This window comes from Scophthalmus maximus, chromosome 5 (genome assembly GCF_022379125.1).
Source record: "Scophthalmus maximus strain ysfricsl-2021 chromosome 5, ASM2237912v1, whole genome shotgun sequence".
Classification (NCBI taxonomy): domain Eukaryota; kingdom Metazoa; phylum Chordata; class Actinopteri; order Pleuronectiformes; family Scophthalmidae; genus Scophthalmus; species Scophthalmus maximus.
The window spans coordinates 24400001-24417500 of NC_061519.1; the positions used below are offsets into that span (position 1 = coordinate 24400001).

The 17500-nt window shown below is 46.3% G+C and overlaps 2 protein-coding genes across 10 annotated transcripts in view; both read right to left on the minus strand.

The window, feature by feature from the left end:
• The window catches only part of kirrel1b (kirre like nephrin family adhesion molecule 1b), a 78407-nt gene extending 70171 nt beyond the window's left edge, over positions 1-8236 (minus strand). For 3 of the 7 annotated variants that reach the window (XM_035633461.2, XM_035633460.2, XM_035633459.2), the window contains exon 1: positions 7888-8236. In XM_035633461.2, the coding sequence (XP_035489354.2) occupies positions 7888-7933 (46 nt within the window). In that variant the 5' untranslated portion in view covers positions 7934-8236. The remainder of the gene's footprint in view (positions 1-7887) is intronic. The other 4 variants (XM_035633456.2, XM_035633454.2, XM_035633458.2 and 1 more) reach the window with 2 other exon arrangements.
• Positions 8237-10321: 2085 nt separating this feature from the next.
• The window catches only part of cadm3 (cell adhesion molecule 3), an 86932-nt gene continuing 79753 nt past the window's right edge, over positions 10322-17500 (minus strand). For all 3 annotated transcript variants that reach the window (XM_047332178.1, XM_047332179.1, XM_035633462.2), the window contains 2 exons: positions 16833-16958; positions 10322-15021 (listed from right to left, as the gene is read on the minus strand). In XM_047332178.1, coding sequence (XP_047188134.1) covers positions 14903-15021; positions 16833-16958 — 245 coding nt within the window. In that variant the 3' untranslated portion in view covers positions 10322-14902. The remainder of the gene's footprint in view (positions 15022-16832; positions 16959-17500) is intronic.

Below are 17500 nucleotides of genomic sequence, written 5' to 3' on the forward strand. Positions count from 1 at the left end.
TGTTATCTGTTCATGCTTTGGATGCCAAAACAGTTATGACTCAACCTTCAAATCCCCATCGGATGATTCCAAAAAAAAGAAGGAATTACACACAACTGTACCAGGGCCAAACAGTGGAGATCTGGAAACCGAATGATCAAAAGAACAGCCCAGGTAGCTGGACTGGCTTCGGATTAGGGGTTGGGCGGTATCTCGAATATATTCCATGTATCGCGGCTTGTTGCGCATGAGATGAATGCGACTACAAATTCCATCCATCCATCCATCGTCTACCGCTTAATCCGACTACAAATTGTCACGTAAAATATTGTAAAGGCGCCGGCGTAGGCTTTGAGGCTTAAAATTGTCCCGATAGAAACCATTAATGAACATAAGTAAGATTAAAGAACGTCCTAATACAGACATGAGGAGATTTTTTTTAAATATACAGCAATATATATCGTGTATCCCGATATAACAAAAATATATTGCGATATTATTCATAGGCCATATCTAGAGCTGCAACAGTTAATCCATAAATAATCGATTACTAAATTAAACGCCAAATATTTTGATCATCGGTTTTGAGTAAAAATAATCAAAATTCTCTGATTTTAGCTTCTTAAATGGGAATATTTTCTAGTTTCATTGCTCCTCTGTGACAGTAAACTGAATATCTTTGGTGTGTGGACAAAACAAAACATCACCTTGTGTTTTGGGGGGAAAAGGATCGTCATACTTTCACAACTTTAGGACATTTCACGGACCCAACAACTAGCAGATTAATCGAGACATAATTGATTATGAAAAGTAATCGTTAGCTGCAGCCCTAGCCGTATCGCTCAGCACCACTCAGGATCATTTCAGATGTTTCGGGGGGGGGGGGGGGCGACAGCAGATTGAATTCTTTACGAGAAGTTCTCTGGAAACATTTCCCCTTCCAAGGATTCCTGTGAATCTCTAGATCCCACGCGGTGTCGGGAGTGAAACCTGCGCATCAAGTTGTAAACCATCAACGCGGCCGGGATGGCGCCGCTGCTGTCGAAAGCGCAGGCGGGAGTCAGGGCTCCTGAACGGCCCTGCTCCGCCTCTGTTCATCCTCAAACATCCCCTCTTGTCAACAGATTAGGACTGAGCCCCGGCTGTCTCCTCCTCTCTTCGTCTCTCCCTGCCTCCCCCATCCCTCCGTCTTTTAGCCTGTCTCGTCTCATCTGCGCCCTCTGCTCTTGTTCTTGTGATGGGAGGAAAGCGCGTGGTGTGTGTGTGTGTGTGTGTGTGTGTGTGTGTGTGGGGGGGGGGGGGGGGGGGGGGGGGGGGGGAGGGGGGAGTGGAGACGACGGGACAGGTGCTTGCGGTGCAAGAACTGCTCTGCTTGCTTTGCTTGCAGGATCGGGCTGCAAAGAAATGTTCAGCTCGAGGAAAAAAGTGCTGCCCGAGAATTGACTCTGAAGAACACAGACTTCCTCGCCTGTGGCCAGAGCGGCGCTGGCGGGCGGCGCGGTGTCGGATCACGGCGGCAACACGCTTACATCAGAACCCCACACACACACACACACACACACACACCCACACACACACACACAGGGCCGAATGGTAATCAGAGGCCCACAGACAGAGAGGGAGTTGGCCTGACTGAGCAACAGACACCTGGAAGAGTCCAAACAGGCTAAACACACATTAGGCTGCAGCTGCTGCATGTAGATCCACTGTGATCCCATTGACACACTCCGGTCAGCTGGAGACGCTGCTCGCTGCTCGGTTCTCATACTGTTCTCATACTGTTCTCATACTGTTCTGTTCTCATACTGTTCTCATACTGTTCTGTTCTCATACTGTTCTGTTCTCATACTGTTCTGTTCTCATACTGTTCTCATACTGTTCTGTTCTCATACTGTTCTGTTCTCATACTGTTCTCATACTGTTCTGTTCTCATACTGTTCTCATACTGTTCTCATACTGTTCTCATACTGTTCTGTTCTCATACTGTTCTCATACTGTTCTGTTCTCATACTGTTCTGTTCTCATACTGTTCTCATACTGTTCTCATACTGTTCTCATACTGTTCTGTTCTCATACTGTTCTCATACTGTTCTGTTCTCATACTGTTCTGTTCTCATACTGTTCTCATACTGTTCTCATACTGTTCTGTTCTCATACTGTTCTCATACTGTTCTGTTCTCATACTGTTCTCATACTGTTCTGTTCTCATACTGTTCTGTTCTCATACTGTTCTCATACTGTTCACTGCTCGGTTCTCATACTGTTCTGTTCTCATACTGTTCTGTTCTCATACTGTTCTCATACTGTTCTGTTCTCATACTGTTCTGTTCTCATACTGTTCTCATACTGTTCTGTTCTCATACTGTTCTCATACTGTTCTCATACTGTTCTCATACTGTTCTGTTCTCATACTGTTCTCATACTGTTCTGTTCTCATACTGTTCTGTTCTCATACTGTTCTCATACTGTTCTCATACTGTTCTCATACTGTTCTGTTCTCATACTGTTCTCATACTGTTCTGTTCTCATACTGTTCTGTTCTCATACTGTTCTCATACTGTTCTCATACTGTTCTCATACTGTTCTGTTCTCATACTGTTCTCATACTGTTCACTGCTCGGTTCTCATACTGTTCTGTTCTCATACTGTTCTGTTCTCATACTGTTCTCATACTGTTCTGTTCTCATACTGTTCTGTTCTCATACTGTTCTCATACTGTTCTGTTCTCATACTGTTCTCATACTGTTCTGTTCTCATACTGTTCTCATACTGTTCTGTTCTCATACTGTTCTGTTCTCATACTGTTCTCATACTGTTCTGTTCTCATACTGTTCTCATACTGTTCTGTTCTCATACTGTTCTGTTCTCATACTGTTCTCATACTGTTCACTGCTCGGTTCTCATACTGTTCTTTTCTCATACTGTTCTGTTCTCATACTGTTCTCATACTGTTCTGTTCTCATACTGTTCTGTTCTCATACTGTTCTCATACTGTTCTGTTCTCATACTGTTCTCATACTGTTCTGTTCTCATACTGTTCTGTTCTCATACTGTTCTGTTCTCATACTGTTCTCATACTGTTCTCATACTGTTCTGTTCTCATACTGTTCTGTTCTCATACTGTTCTCATACTGTTCACTGCTCGGTTCTCATACTGTTCTGTTCTCATACTGTTCTGTTCTCATACTGTTCTCATACTGTTCTGTTCTCATACTGTTCTCATACTGTTCTCATACTGTTCTGTTCTCATACTGTTCTCATACTGTTCACTGCTCGGTTCTCATACTGTTCTGTTCTCATACTGTTCTGTTCTCATACTGTTCTCATACTGTTCTGTTCTCATACTGTTCTCATACTGTTCTCATACTGTTCTGTTCTCATACTGTTCTCATACTGTTCACTGCTCGGTTCTCATACTGTTCTGTTCTCATACTGTTCTGTTCTCATACTGTTCTCATACTGTTCTGTTCTCATACTGTTCTGTTCTCATACTGTTCTCATACTGTTCTGTTCTCATACTGTTCTGTTCTCATACTGTTCTCATACTGTTCTCATACTGTTCTGTTCTCATACTGTTCTCATACTGTTCTGTTCTCATACTGTTCTGTTCTCATACTGTTCTCATACTGTTCTCATACTGTTCTGTTCTCATACTGTTCTCTACTATGTTCTCTCTGTTCTCACACTGTTCTCTAATCTGCTCTGTTCTCATACTGTTCTCATACTGTTCTCTACTCTGTTCTGTTCTCATACTGTTCTGTTCTCTGTTCTCTACTATGTTCTCTGTTCTCTATTCTCATACTGTTCTCCACTATGTTCTCTGTTCTCTACTATGTTCTCTGTTCTCTGTTCTCTACTATGTTCTCTGTTCTCTATTCTCATACTGTTCTCTACTATGTTCTCTGTACTCATACTGTTCTCTACTATGTTCTCTGTTCTCTACTATGTTCTCTGTTCTCTGTTCTCTACTATGTTCTCTGTTCTCTACTATGTTCTCTGTACTCTTACTGTTCTCTACTATGTTCTCTGTTCTCTACTATGTTCTCTGTTCTCTACTATGTTCTCTGTTCTCTACTATGTTCTCTGTACTCATACTGTTCTCTACTATGTTCTCTGTTCTCTACTATGTTCTCTGTTCTCTGTTCTCTACTATGTTCTCTGTTCTCATACTGTTCTCTACTATGTTCTCTCTGTTCTGTTCTCTGTTCTGTTTTCATACTGTTCGGTCCTCTGATCTGTTCTGTTCTCTGCTCTCTCTCCTCTGCTGTTTGGCAAGCGATTGTTCTCTGTCATCTGCTGTTACGTTCTGTTCTCTGCCTGATTCTGTTCTGTTCTCTGCTGTTCCGTCTCGTTCCTCCTCTGTTCTCTATTGCTCTATTTGCTGCTCTCTTCTCTGTTCCTCTTGTTCTGTTCTCTACTGTTCTGTCTTCTGTTCTGTTCTCATTCGGTTCTGTGTGGGTCTGTGCTCTGCCCTCTGCTGTTCTGTTCTGTTCTGTTCTGTTCTGTCTTTGTTCTGTTGTTTCTGTTTGTGTTCTGCTCTCGACTGTTCTGTCTCTATGCTGCTCTTCACTGTATCTTCTTTCTGATCTTTTTGGTTCCGTTTCTATTCTGTCTGTTTTCTTTAGGTTCTGTTTGAATTCTCTTCCTGTGCATATCTTTCCTTCTCTTTCCCTGTTTGTTCTCTTCTGTTTCTGTGTGTTCTCTTCTGTTTCTGTGTTCTCTTCTGTTTCAGTGTGTTCTCTTCTGTTTCTGTGTGTTCTCTTCTGTTTCTGTGTGTTCTCTTCTGTTTCTGTGTGTTCTCTATGTTTCTGTGTGTTCTCTTTGGTTCTGTGTGTTCTCTTCTGTTTCTGTGTTCTCTTCTGTTTCAGTGTGTTCTCTTCTGTTTATGTGTTCTCTTTGGTTCTGTGTGTTCTCTTCTGTTTCTGTGTTCTCTTCTGTTTCAGTGTGTTCTCTTCTGTTTCTGTGTGTTCTCTTCTGTTTCTGTGTGTTCTCTTTGGTTCTGTGTTCTCTTTGGTTCTGTGTGTTCTCTTCTGTTTCTGTGTGTTCTCTTTGGTTCTGTGTTCTCTTTGGTTCTTTATGTTCTCTTCTGTTTCTGTGTGTTCTCTATGTTTCTGTGTGTTCTCTTTGGTTCTGTGTGTTCTCTTCTGTTTCTGTGTTCTCTTCTGTTTCAGTGTGTTCTCTTCTGTTTCTGTGTTCTCTTCTGTTTCAGTGTGTTCTCTTCTGTTTCTGTGTTCTCTATGTTTCTGTGTGTTCTCTTCTGTTTCAGTGTGTTCTCTTCTGTTTCTGTGTGTTCTCTTTGGTTCTGTGTTCTCTTTGGTTCTGTGTGTTCTCTTCTGTTTCTGTGTGTTCTCTATGTTTCTGTGTGTTCTCTTTGGTTCTGTGTGTTCTCTTCTGTTTCTGTGTGTTCTCTTTGGTTCTGTGTGTTCTCTTCTGTTTCAGTGTGTTCTCTTCTGTTTCTATGTGTTCTCTTTGGTTCTGTGTGTTCTCTTCTGTTTCAGTGTGTTCTCTTCTGTTTCTATGTGTTCTCTTTGGTTCTGTGTTCTCTTTGGTTCTGTGTGTTCTCTTTGGTTCTGTGTGTTCTCTTCTGTTTATGTGTTCTCTTTGGTTCTGTGTGTTCTCTTCTGTTTCTGTGTTCTCTTCTGTTTCAATGTGTTCTCTTCTGTTTCAGTGTGTTCTCTTCTGTTTCTGTGTGTTCTCTTTGGTTCTGTGTTCTCTTTGGTTCTGTGTGTTCTCTTTGATTCTGTGTGTTCTCTTTGGTTCTGTGTGTCCTCTTTGGTTCTGTGTGTTCTCTTTGGTTCTGTGTGTTCTCTTTGATTCTGTGTGTTCTCTTTGGTTCTGTGTGTCCTCTTTGGTTCTGTGTGTTCTCTTTGGTTCTGTGTGTTCTCTTTGGTTCTGTGTTCTCTTTGGTTCTGTGTGTTCTCTTTGGTTCTGTGTGTTCTCTTTGGCTCTGTTCCGTTCCTGTTTCTGTTCTGTTGTTGTGCAGTTCTGTTCTCGTTTCTCTCTGCTCTGATTGTCCTCATCTAGAATCATCAGACGTTCCTAACCCTCCTTTTACGATCTCTTCTCTTCCACCGAGCTCTCGTCCTCGTTCATCTGGGCTCGTTATTATTGACTGATTGACACTGATTTATCAGAATGTCGACTGATCTATAATCTGATTCACTGGATTTAAGGTGAATGCCTCTGTTTTACAACCTGAGACGCTCTGGCTTTATGCAGATCCCCCCCCCCCCCCCCCAATCACGTGTGTCGTTCGATTCTACTCTATTGTTTTAAAGCAACGATAATAATATTCAATTCTGTTTTGTTCCACTCAGGTGGTCGGCGCCGCTCCAGCCCGGGAGCTCGATCCTCTGACTGCCTGTCCATGCAGATAACCGTCTGTGGCTCATCACACCGGCGGCCTGCGGCACCAGAGACCCAGGTGCCGAGACAGGTACACACACACACACACACACACACACACGCACACACGGTTGAACTGTTCACATCAGGCCACTAAAATGAATCACCTTTGTCTATGGAGCCATGATTTCTCTCAAACACGATCACAAACGCTCATCTTCTCTCGCACTGGAAGCCTGCGTGTGTGTGCGTGTGTGTGTGCGTGTATGTGTGTGTGTGTGTGTGTGTGTGTGTGTGTGTAGAGGTGAGAGAGAGCAAGAGGGAGAAAGGGCAATCTATCAAGGTGATCGATAAACAGGGACATTAATATTAGTAATGGGGTTCTCCTCCAGTCCAGTGAATATGTCTCCGTCTTTATGGTAAAATATGAATTTTTCTTGGCACCTGCACGTTTGCAGCGAGGCCGCGCGCACGGGCACGGGCACGAGCACGCGAGACTCCACCTGCATGCTAAGGAGAGGAGGACGCACTGGTCTCTGTTATCTCCCTCTCCTTCTCTAACACACACACACACACACACACGCACTTTCCCTCTCAAGAGACACTTGCGCTGCTCTTTACACTCCACTGCTCTCTCTCACACACTCACACACACACACACACACACAAACACACGCACACACACGCACGCACACGCACAAACACACACACACACACACCCACACACACTGGGATTGATGGAATGCGCGTGCGTGCCGTGTGTGTCGGAAATTGATCCAGTGTGACTCATGTTAGAGCCCGGACCGACCAGACTGTGTGCACTGGCTCCTTGCCTCATCTATCATCCCCGGCTGGCAGGTTTTGCGCAATGTGATTGTGTCTGTGCGTGTGTGTGTGTGAGTGCACGTGCGCAAAAGCAAGTGCGCGTGCACGAATCTTGTGTTGACCCACTGCGTTTTGCTGCGTGTGTCAGTCAACCAAATGTATCCCTTCATGCGTTTCAAAGGTCACGTCAGAGCGCCGTCGCGTGCAGATGCTCCACATCTCTGTCCCATAAAAAAACAACGACGCGTAATTGAAGAAAAAAATGAAAACTGAAATCATGAACGCAACACGTCTGAACCGTGCGTGTGTGTCGGCTCTGTACTAAATCTCCCCCCAGCGGAGCCAAGACCCTGGACACCCCGCGACTCCAACTCTTCAGCACCAGCGAGCTGTGATGATGATGAGGAGGATGATGATGATGATGATGATGATGATGTCCAGGGCAGCAGCACAAATCCATAACAACATAACACATTCACAACCACGCGCGTGCACGCGCATATTTCCCAGACACACAGACGCGCGGTCTGAAAGAAAGAACACACACACACACACACGCACACACACACAGAGCGCACGGACGCCCGCACAAAGGACAAAAAGGGATGAAGAATATTTGTGGACATTGAAAAGAAAGAAGAAACTTTCAAGTCCGTCGCTTTGAGCCTCAGCCACTTCGACCCGAGTGTGTGTGTGTGTGTGCGTGTGTGTGTCTGTGTGTGTCTCAACATCTCTCACCTTGGTTCAAAGTGATCGCCAAAGTTAGGGTCCACAGGGCCGGCATGGTGCGGTTCAGCCGAGCGCGCTCAGGTTGCTCCCCTCGGCTCTGCTCCCCCGAAGAGACACCATCAATTCCTCCCGTCGAGCTGAATTCAACTGGAATCCCCTCGGAGTCATGGGAGTGAAGACGGAGCCGAATTTAGTGGAGGGCAAAGAAAAAGAAAAAAAAGAAAAAGATAAAAAGAATCCAACGCTTCTTTCCTTAACTCGCTCTCCTGTTTCCCCCGTGCGTAAAATAAACCTCTCTCCACTTTTTGTTGCCCTCTCTCTCTCTCTCTCTCTCCTTTCCCTCTGTGCGCTCTGGGCTCCCATTTAAACGGGACTGAATTCCTCCCTCTCTCTCTCTCTCTCTCTCTCTCCAATCAGTGGCACACACACTCTCCCCTCCTCTCTCTCTCTCTCTCTCTCTCTCTCTCTCTCTCTCTCTCTCTCTCTCTCTCTCTCCACCGCCTCCCTGCTCCAAATCTCCGTGTTGGACACCACAGAGAGGAAGAGGAGGAGGAGGAGGAGGAGGGCGCTCCAGTGGCCGCAATGAGAACTGCACTTTGAACCATCTAGCCATCCATCCATCGTCCACCGCTTTATAATAATAATAACAATACATTTCCATTTAAGGGTCACGGGGCACTTTGAACCTGGAAAGGTAAGAAACACCACAAGCTTTAATTGAGCATATGAGCAGGTTATTTTATTATTTTTTAAACATACATTTGAATAAAAGCCAAGTGTAGACATGCAGCTATGACCAAATTACAGGTATATTCTCATCTATAGGCCTCATAAAAGATCTATAAATGGAATTATTGTTTATTATTGTGTTTCTATATCCTTTATCCCATCTGTGTACAACAAACAACAATGAAGTAAAAACATATTCTAAAGACCAGTCAGACGAGTCAGCTTGTTTACTGGAGCTGTCAGAATCATTCTGGTAAAGATTTTTGTATTTCTGTATTTCTTTGCTTTTACACGCACAGTTTTGCGATGTCTGAATCAAACGTGTGTTTTGCTCATGTTCCAGGCCACGGTCAATCAGTGTCATGAGGAAAACAGGGCCACCGAGTCTTTGAGTGTTAACCTCCAAATATGCAACAACCAAACATCAAGTTTAGCCATTGATTTTCAAAAGAGAAACGCTAAAGACTTTGTGGTGAATTGTTTTCATTGTATAAATGTGGAATCAATGAGTTTAACTTTACATATAATAAAATCTTTCTGTGATTGACGACAGTATCATTGATAGTCACATCTGTTACAAGTGTGATCTGCTGTGATTTACCACTGTAATAAACATAATAAAGCCTCTCTTATGTTATATTCCTGCACTCGGCATACTGTACAAACAACAGGGACCTGATGGGAAATTTCCCCCAAGTTTTCAAAGATTAAAAGCCAAAGGAACCAATAGTTCCGTGACTTCACAGTCTGCAAATGAAGCAATATGTTATGTCATGGAAGAGGCCTTTTGGTGAAATGTCAGCAACAGTGGGAGCCCTTCAAACAAAGTCTGCACTATAGGCTTTTGTTAGCACCTACATAAATGCATTTTGTTCTTTTCCAACACGGAATAAGTGGATATACAGGAACAACCACATCCTCGCACAGCTGCACAGAGTTACAGACGTGCAGCTGTGCGAGCGTTGTGTTACTGCTTGCTGTGTAATTAACTGGTAGCATGTGTACAGTGTACGGCTGATTATGAACATCCGACCCGGGGTCGACATGTGGAAACAATATTCCCCCCAAAACCACACAGAGCAGAAGAAAGGACGGGGGGGGGGGGGTGAAGAGACCACGAGGCCTTTATTTCGCTTTATTCGTGCCTCTTGTGAGATAAAGAAAGCATTATTACTGGAAAACAGCAGTAATCTACTTTAGCAATAACGAGAGAAGGAATTCAATTAAATTTAAAAAAGAGTCAGTCAGTGTTTTTTTTTAAATTCTAGAACCAAGTGACCTTTTTACTGTTTTGAACAAGGGGCTTTGAGTTATTGTCTTGCGCTGCCCTCTGGTGGACAAACTCGCTAACTGCACGGTACGAAAAACACAAGGTGGAGTGAGGCCTTTTTTTTTTTTTTACCTGTGGATTATTTACACTGTTCTACACCCAGTGGTTATTGAAACTATGAGTTCATATTTAACTAAATAGGTTTTTTTCAGAAATTTTTTGTAAAAGACTATATTAGTAAATCTAAATACTAGGATTTAGGAGATGTGGGTATTCCGTGTGAGCGGTCTTAATATGATTTTGGGACTTTCCAGTTGCTTTAGGGAAATGTGACATTTCCCCGAAGTCGTGTTGCAATCTTCACTGAACAGGATGAACACTTCCGAATCCTTGGATGTGATTTTTCAAACTTTCTCAACAGGACAAAACCAACGACGCCACAGGTGAAATTAACCCAAATGCATGTTTATTGAAGTCAACAACTGAACTGGTATTTTTTAACAGAAAAAATAACCCAAATTAAAAACAAATAGTTCATGAACATAACGGCCAACAGAGAGCCGAACAACCCACCACGGCATGCGGCGGTCGGCTCTCGCCTCGATGACATCACCGGCGATGGGACAAACTTAACGTACGCGACACAGCACTATATTCTCACGTGATATGGACATTTATTCAAAAGAGGAAGACTTGTCATCCAAAAATAATGACGCCAACAACAAACACGTCGTGGCCGTCATTGAAAGAAAAAGGAAAAAAGACATTTTTGCGAACGTATATTGTCTCCGGAGTCTGTTTGGGGGTCGATCGATACACGTGTCACACTCTTACACAAAGGCACATACACACACATATGTACAAATGCACCGTCGTCACAGACGGCTGTGCATATGCAGATATGTGTGTGAATGTGCGTGTATACCCAAAGTGTGTGTGTGTGTGTGTGTTTGTGTGTGTGTGCAAAGTGTGTATGGGTACGCGTATGTAAAGAGTATCCAGTAAAGGCAACACTATGTACACAAAATGATATAAAAACTGGTTGTTGAAACAATAAAATACGCAGAAAAAACAACAACTAAACTTCTCTAACCTTAAAAATAAAAATAAATCAAATGATTATCAATTGAATTGAAAGTAATAAATTTAAGACTATGCACACCTTTCCTTCTATTTGTAAGTTTTTACAAAACGTAAATTTAAAAAAAGTTTTGAAATTTGAATCAAATTGAAAACGGGGATGAGTGGCAGCGAGTGTGCGACTGCCCTGAAGGGGAGTCGGCGAGAGTTGAGTGGCGGGACGGGACGGGACAGGACAGGACGGGACGGGACAGGACAGCTCGGACCAGAAAAGCTGCTGTCTGCTGGCATCTGGTGACAGCTTGTCATTACTGCACGGACGCACGGAAAAATTCATGATGGCACGGGCCAATTCGATGCCATTTGTACCTCTGCGACGTAGCGGTGGTGGGATGAGAAGGATACAGCCACTCCTACTCCCTATGCTTTAGCGGTTGTGTGGAGGAGCTACGCGTGCGGGGGCTCTAACTGGTATGTGTGCAGATCAGAGAACAGCAGGCGAGGGTCAGCGCGGGGGCCCCGACCTTTGCCCTTCCTCCTTGTCCCAGGAGAGGAAGCTTCGTCGAGCACTTCTCCTCCTCCTCCTCCAGACGACACTATCTACATTTTTCTCCCGCCGTTTTTCTCATGCAAGCTACATGCTAGCACATTAACTAAGACCAAAGAAGGACAGGACGATAAGTTACAGGCAAATACAGGTCCATTAGTTTTTAAGAAGACACTACACACTTTTGTTTGAGTACGAGGCAGGTTTTCCCCTGGCGTCCCTTTCGCGGAGCAGAATTCGAGGTGTCTCTCGAGTGGACAGAGCGGCCCCCCCGCCCCCCGCCCCCACACTCCTTCCTCTGGTCTGCAGACATCATTCACCTCGGGGGTTGTTTTTTTCGAAATTGTCCGGTGCATAATAAAAAAAACCCCCGCGTCCGACCCTGTTTTAAAGCCGAGCTTTGCGAGATCCCCGGGGAAGAAGAAGGGGGGGGGGGGGGGGGGGGGGGGGGGGGGGACCAAAGAACATCAGAACGACACCAGCTGACCCTGCTCCGGGGGTCACATCACCCTTTGTGTATTAGCTAGCTTATAGACACACCAGCTGGGGCCACTTGGATTCGAACGCAGCCAGCTAGGTAGCAAAGTTAATGCGGGGGGGGGGGGGTACGAAAAAAAGCACAATCCCTGAACATTCCCAAAAGAGGTGTACAAAAAGAACGAACACAGACGTAACTGTCTACGGGGGAGAAGGCCGTCCAAACGAACGGCGCCGTGGTGGAGGAGCCGGTCGGCGAGAAAACCTACAGACGCTACTTCCACTGTACGTCTACGCGGAACTCCCGGGTGAGAGAGGAAACCGGCGAGCGGGAGAGTCGCACATCGCCCAAGAGATGGAGGGGGAGGGGGAGGGGGTGACGAGGGAAGGAGCGGCCGGGTGAAGGTGGATCAGGACGCAGACCGGATGATTAATTAAAGAATGGAAAGGAATGGACGGGCGGGGCGGAGGGAGGGGAGGGAGGGGAGGGAGGACATTTAAGTCCCCAAATGACTTTCTTCAGCGTTAGTGCGGCGGCCCAGACTCCGGCCTCGGCGCCACGTGGCCCCCCCCCCCCCCGCCGGGCCGAGACCTTGGCACGTGAACAGTCCGGAGCCAAGAGCCTCTTAGCGAGATTGCAATCAATTTCCGCGACCGGGGCCAATCGGAGCCGTCGCCAGGAACCCGGCGAACTCGCCAACCTGAACAAAGCACCGTTCGTTTGTGGGAACCTTTTTTTTTTTTTCCCGCTGAGCCGGCTGAATGATTCCTGCTTTGCAAAAAAAAAACAAAAAAACAGCACACACACACACACACACACACACACACACACACACACACACACACACACACACACACACACACACACGCACACACGCGCGCGCAGAAGCTCAATTACAGCAACAATTTCTCTTTTTTGCCAGTGAGTTTGTCGTAACGCATGTAGGCAGTTCCCGTTGGGCCCTGTAGGGGACAGCAAAAAAGCGAGCGCTCTTCGCCACGCCTCTCGCAAAGCAGCGACTGTGCCAGCGTCTTCTTCTTCTTCTTCTTCTTCTTCTTCTTCTTCTTCTTCTTCTTCAGAGGAGGAGGAAGTCATGGTGTCACTACTCGATTGGGTGGAAGCGCCAAGACAAGCGGAGGGAGAAAAAAAACCCAGCACGAGTCGGAGGCGGGAGGCGGGAGGCGGGAGGCGAGGTCAGCAGGGCCGGGCGGGGCGACGGGCACCAGGCGGCGACGCTCCACGAAAACCCCTCGCCGATAACGTGTCTCGACCATTGGTTTTGCTACAGTTTCTGTTTTTTGGGAGGGGGTGGGGGGGGGGCAGGGGGACAAAATGGCGGCAGTGGACGCAGGGCAACAGGAAGAGGAAGGGGAAATAAACAAACAGCACCGAAAAAAAAAACCAACCCATAAAAACCTCAAAATCACGAACCACCGCGTGAGAAAGAATTCATATCCGTGGGCTGACGGACTGACAGACACTGTAAACCGTTAACACTGACAGTAACACTGACGAGAGATGAAATCCCTCGCTGACCTCATGGGAACCCAATGACATCAAATGAAAAAGAAGGAAGAAAAAAAAAGGAGAGCATTCCTCATACAAGTATTTGCAGATAAGGTTAGTCTTCATCGCAACGTTCTCGTCGTCGTCATTTATATATATATATATATATCTTCTTTCTCCCCCCGGATACTGATGGGGTTTTTTTTCGACTCAGCATTTTTCCACGCACGTAATAAAAAACAGGCAGGCGTTTTCTTTTTCTTTTTTTTAGTATATACGTTACTGTAATGCAGCAACAGACCAGTACGAGATACAGGGAGAGAAGAATGAGCGACAGGGAGGCCAGGGGGTGCACACCGAACATTTCCCGTCAAGTAAAAAGAATGCTATATAATTCTATATATATATATATATATATATTTATATATATTTATATATGTATACGGGAGCGCCTTGGCTTTGTAGCCCAAGGCGAGGATGTTATTTTCTGCATGAGTGTTGCGTGTTGTGTGATGCTGCGTCAGGAGGAAGCTAGGGTGTGTGTGTGTGTGTGTGTGTGTGTGTGTGTGTGTGTGTGTGTGGGAGCGCGCAGAAAGACAGTGGATGGTGTGAAAAAAGATTTAAACAGTGAGAAAAAGGGGAGATTGTGTCTGTCGGTAATAATTTAGGTGGATCTCTCCGCCGCCAGGAGGTTCACGGAGGGACGCCGCCTTGACGCACGAAGAGGATGTGACAAACAAAAGGAAAAGAAAAACAAAGATGCGGGGAAAAGAGACAAGAGCTGGTTCGGTTTCGAATGTCGATGGGGGGGGGGCGACAGGTTCGGCCTGGCGGTGGGAAGTGGAACAGCGGGTTTTGCCGGGGGAATGTGATTTACAATTTTTTTCCCTTTTGCGAGGGCCGTGGCGGTTCGGGATGCGATGCGATGCGTGTGAGGGAATGCGTCACGGTGTCACAAGTCAGACGTGTTAGTAGGAAGCTTGTGTTTTTGTTATTCTGAGAGCGTCTACGAGCATTCGAGTCCGTGAACCCCCCCCCCCCCCAAAAAAAATGACTCGCGTGTGAGTGTGTGAGTGTGTGTGTGAGTGTGTGTGTGAGTGAGTGTGTAACTTCAGTTTGTCCGTATTATCAGTGCAAAATCTCACTTCCCTGTATCAAAGCAAAAAAAGGGGGGGGGGGGGGGGGGGGGGGTAGTACCAGTTGAAGCTCAACTCATCACTTTACGCTGCCCACAGTTCCTTTTTCACCTCCCCTCCCCGTCGTCCGTCCGGCCGCGTGAAGAACTGAAGCGTTGTGAGAAACAAAATGGAGGTTTTCTCCCCCCCCCCCATCCCCTCTACCACACGTCCTCCATCTTTTCCTCCTCCTCCTCCTCCTCCGGCTCCGTTTCTCCACTGCGCCCGGTCCTCTGTGTCTAGATGTAGTACTCCTTCTTGTCCTCTGCGCCGGAGGTGCCTCCCTCGGCGTTGATGATTGCCGTGTCGGCGTCGGGGGCGTCGTCGGAGCCCTTGGCTTCGTGGGTCAGATACGTCCCTGTGGACGAGAACAGAGACGCGAAAGAGACAAAAGACAGGAAGAGGGAGAGAGCGAGAGAGAGAGAGAGAGAGAGAGAGATTAGGGGGTTAGGTTCTGCTGAGGCAGTAAAAGTCAAAACACTGTCTCTGCACGATGACAAGAGGGCCAGCAGGACAGACGCTGATATGACACAGTTATTAATGTCTACAGTATCACTTTAGATGTCTTTATGAACATTTTGGTTGGATGTGGTTGAAGTTTTCTTTGGGTCCGTCGCACACGTGGAGATAGAATCCTGAGAGCGGCTGTGCACCGTGAGACATGGACATGAAAATCTTCCATTTTAAACGTAAATTTAGAGACATTTTTGACAAAGAGCCACTTCATAACTCCACAACTGGTTGGTTGTCACCGGTTGTCTGTGACACATCAAGTCATTTATAAAAAAATATCTTACTGTTAAAGTTAGCCAGGGTTGGGTAGAAACGGATTACATGTCATCTGGATTACGTCATCAGATTACAAAAAATAAGTAACTATAATCAGACCAGATTACATTTGAAAAAATGTATGATTTAAAAAAAAAGTACATCATATATATATATTTATATATATATATATATACATATAATATAACCAATGCTAACTCTGCTAAATGCATTTTGTTTGCATTGAAAATGTTTTCAAACGTTTAAAGAGATTTAAAGATTCATTTTTGGTCCCTTCCATTTTTTTTTTGGTATGAGGTGCAATATTTTCAATGTTTGATTTTGAAGCGGTCCGATTGGATTGTTTTTACGTTACTGATTACAAAAATTGCCATGTAATTTGTCATCAGTGCCTGATTACATTTCAAAGTAATCTGACTCAACACCGGAGTTCATCCTTGACCACAGTAAAAGAAGTTGGGCAAAATCCTCTTGGGTTCAGGTCCACTTGGGTTGGGGTTCGTTTTTGGACATGAACTTGAGTAAAGAAACTTCATCAGTTCGCTCCGTCTGCTGCGTTGTGCTTCATAGACAAACCCAATCATAATCTCCATCCAATCTCATCTAATTGGCGGTGAAACGACCAGGGACGACCGGGTCACTCGCTTCGCCCCCCCGACCCCTGCGCGCGGGGCCGGAACCAACCAGGGCGAGTCGCTGTCCCCCTCACGGGAACCGGCGCCGTGTGTGAACGCCGTGTGTGAACGCCTGTGTTCAATATTCTGGCCCAGCTGGAGGCGGCGGAGCCGGGGATTGGACCCTGCTGGCTCACTTTGGTGGTGGGCGTGTTGGTATCAACCGTGCCACCTGGGGGCCCAGAGCATTTTTCTAATATTACCATTTAAATTTCCCCCGTCGGAGCCGAGACATTTGAATTTGCTTTGCTCTTGTTTGTTTATATTCCAAAAGCAAAAAAAGAAAAGAGATTCTGAGAAGCCCGAACGCGTGCGATCGAGAGAGAAAGCGCGGCTACAGTCGGCTCATTAAGCTTCTGTGCCAGACGTTTGACCAGACGCAGCCGACACAATGCTTATGTCAGGACGTCTCATCTCGCAGGAAGTCGCGTGACCCTAAAGAGCCAATGAATAAACATTCGCTTCATTCGGTTTCTCGACGCAAGCGAGGCTTGTGCTCGGAATTCACATCCAGGTATGAGAGCGTCCCCGCCTTTGTGAGTGCGAGATCCGGTCTTTGGTGCGCACGTATCCATATTCATGCAAGTGTGTATCTCCCCGCGGACACTCATGCATGCATGCACGAGTGTTTGAGTGCGGTGTCACGTGTCCGTGTGCGTGTGCGTGTGCGTGTGCGTGCGTGCGTGCTCGTGCGTGCGCGGGTGACCTTTGTGTCGGATGAGGTATCTGCCGAGGACGATGAGGAGGCAGAGCAGGATGAAGACGATCACGGCCACCACCCCTCCGATCACAGCGTGGTCCACCCCCGAAGAGGTCAACATGGCTGTGGGGTCTTGAGAGAAGAGGAGAGGAATGAGGAAGAGGACGGTGAGAAAAGGGCGGATGGGGGGTGGGGGGTGGGGGCAAAGGCAGATTGGAGGAAAGAGAGATGGGAAGGGAAGGGAAGGGGTGTTGGCGGGGGAATATTGGTGCAAACAGGAGATGGATGATGAAAGGCAGCAGAAATAGAGAGAGAGAGAGAGAGAGAGAGAGAGAGAGAGAGAGAGAGAGAGAGAGAGAGGATAATGGGGAGAGTGACGGGAAGGCAGGGGGGAAAGAAAAGCAAAGAAAAAGAACGGGAGAAGCAGAGAACACACTCGTCAATATGCATCATCCCCGGGCACAGAGGCAAAACCTTCAGGAGACAGAGACAAGGATATGAGACAAAGCCAGGCGAAAGAAAAGAGGCCCATCAAAAAGTGGTTCCTGACTAGCGGGATGCACCGAGCCCCGGTCACTTGCAAAAGCCCCGTGGGGTCAAACGCTCTCGTGTTGGGGGAAATATTGGCCCCGTCGGCCGTCGAGTGATTTCCATTTCTTCCTCCGTCATTGCTG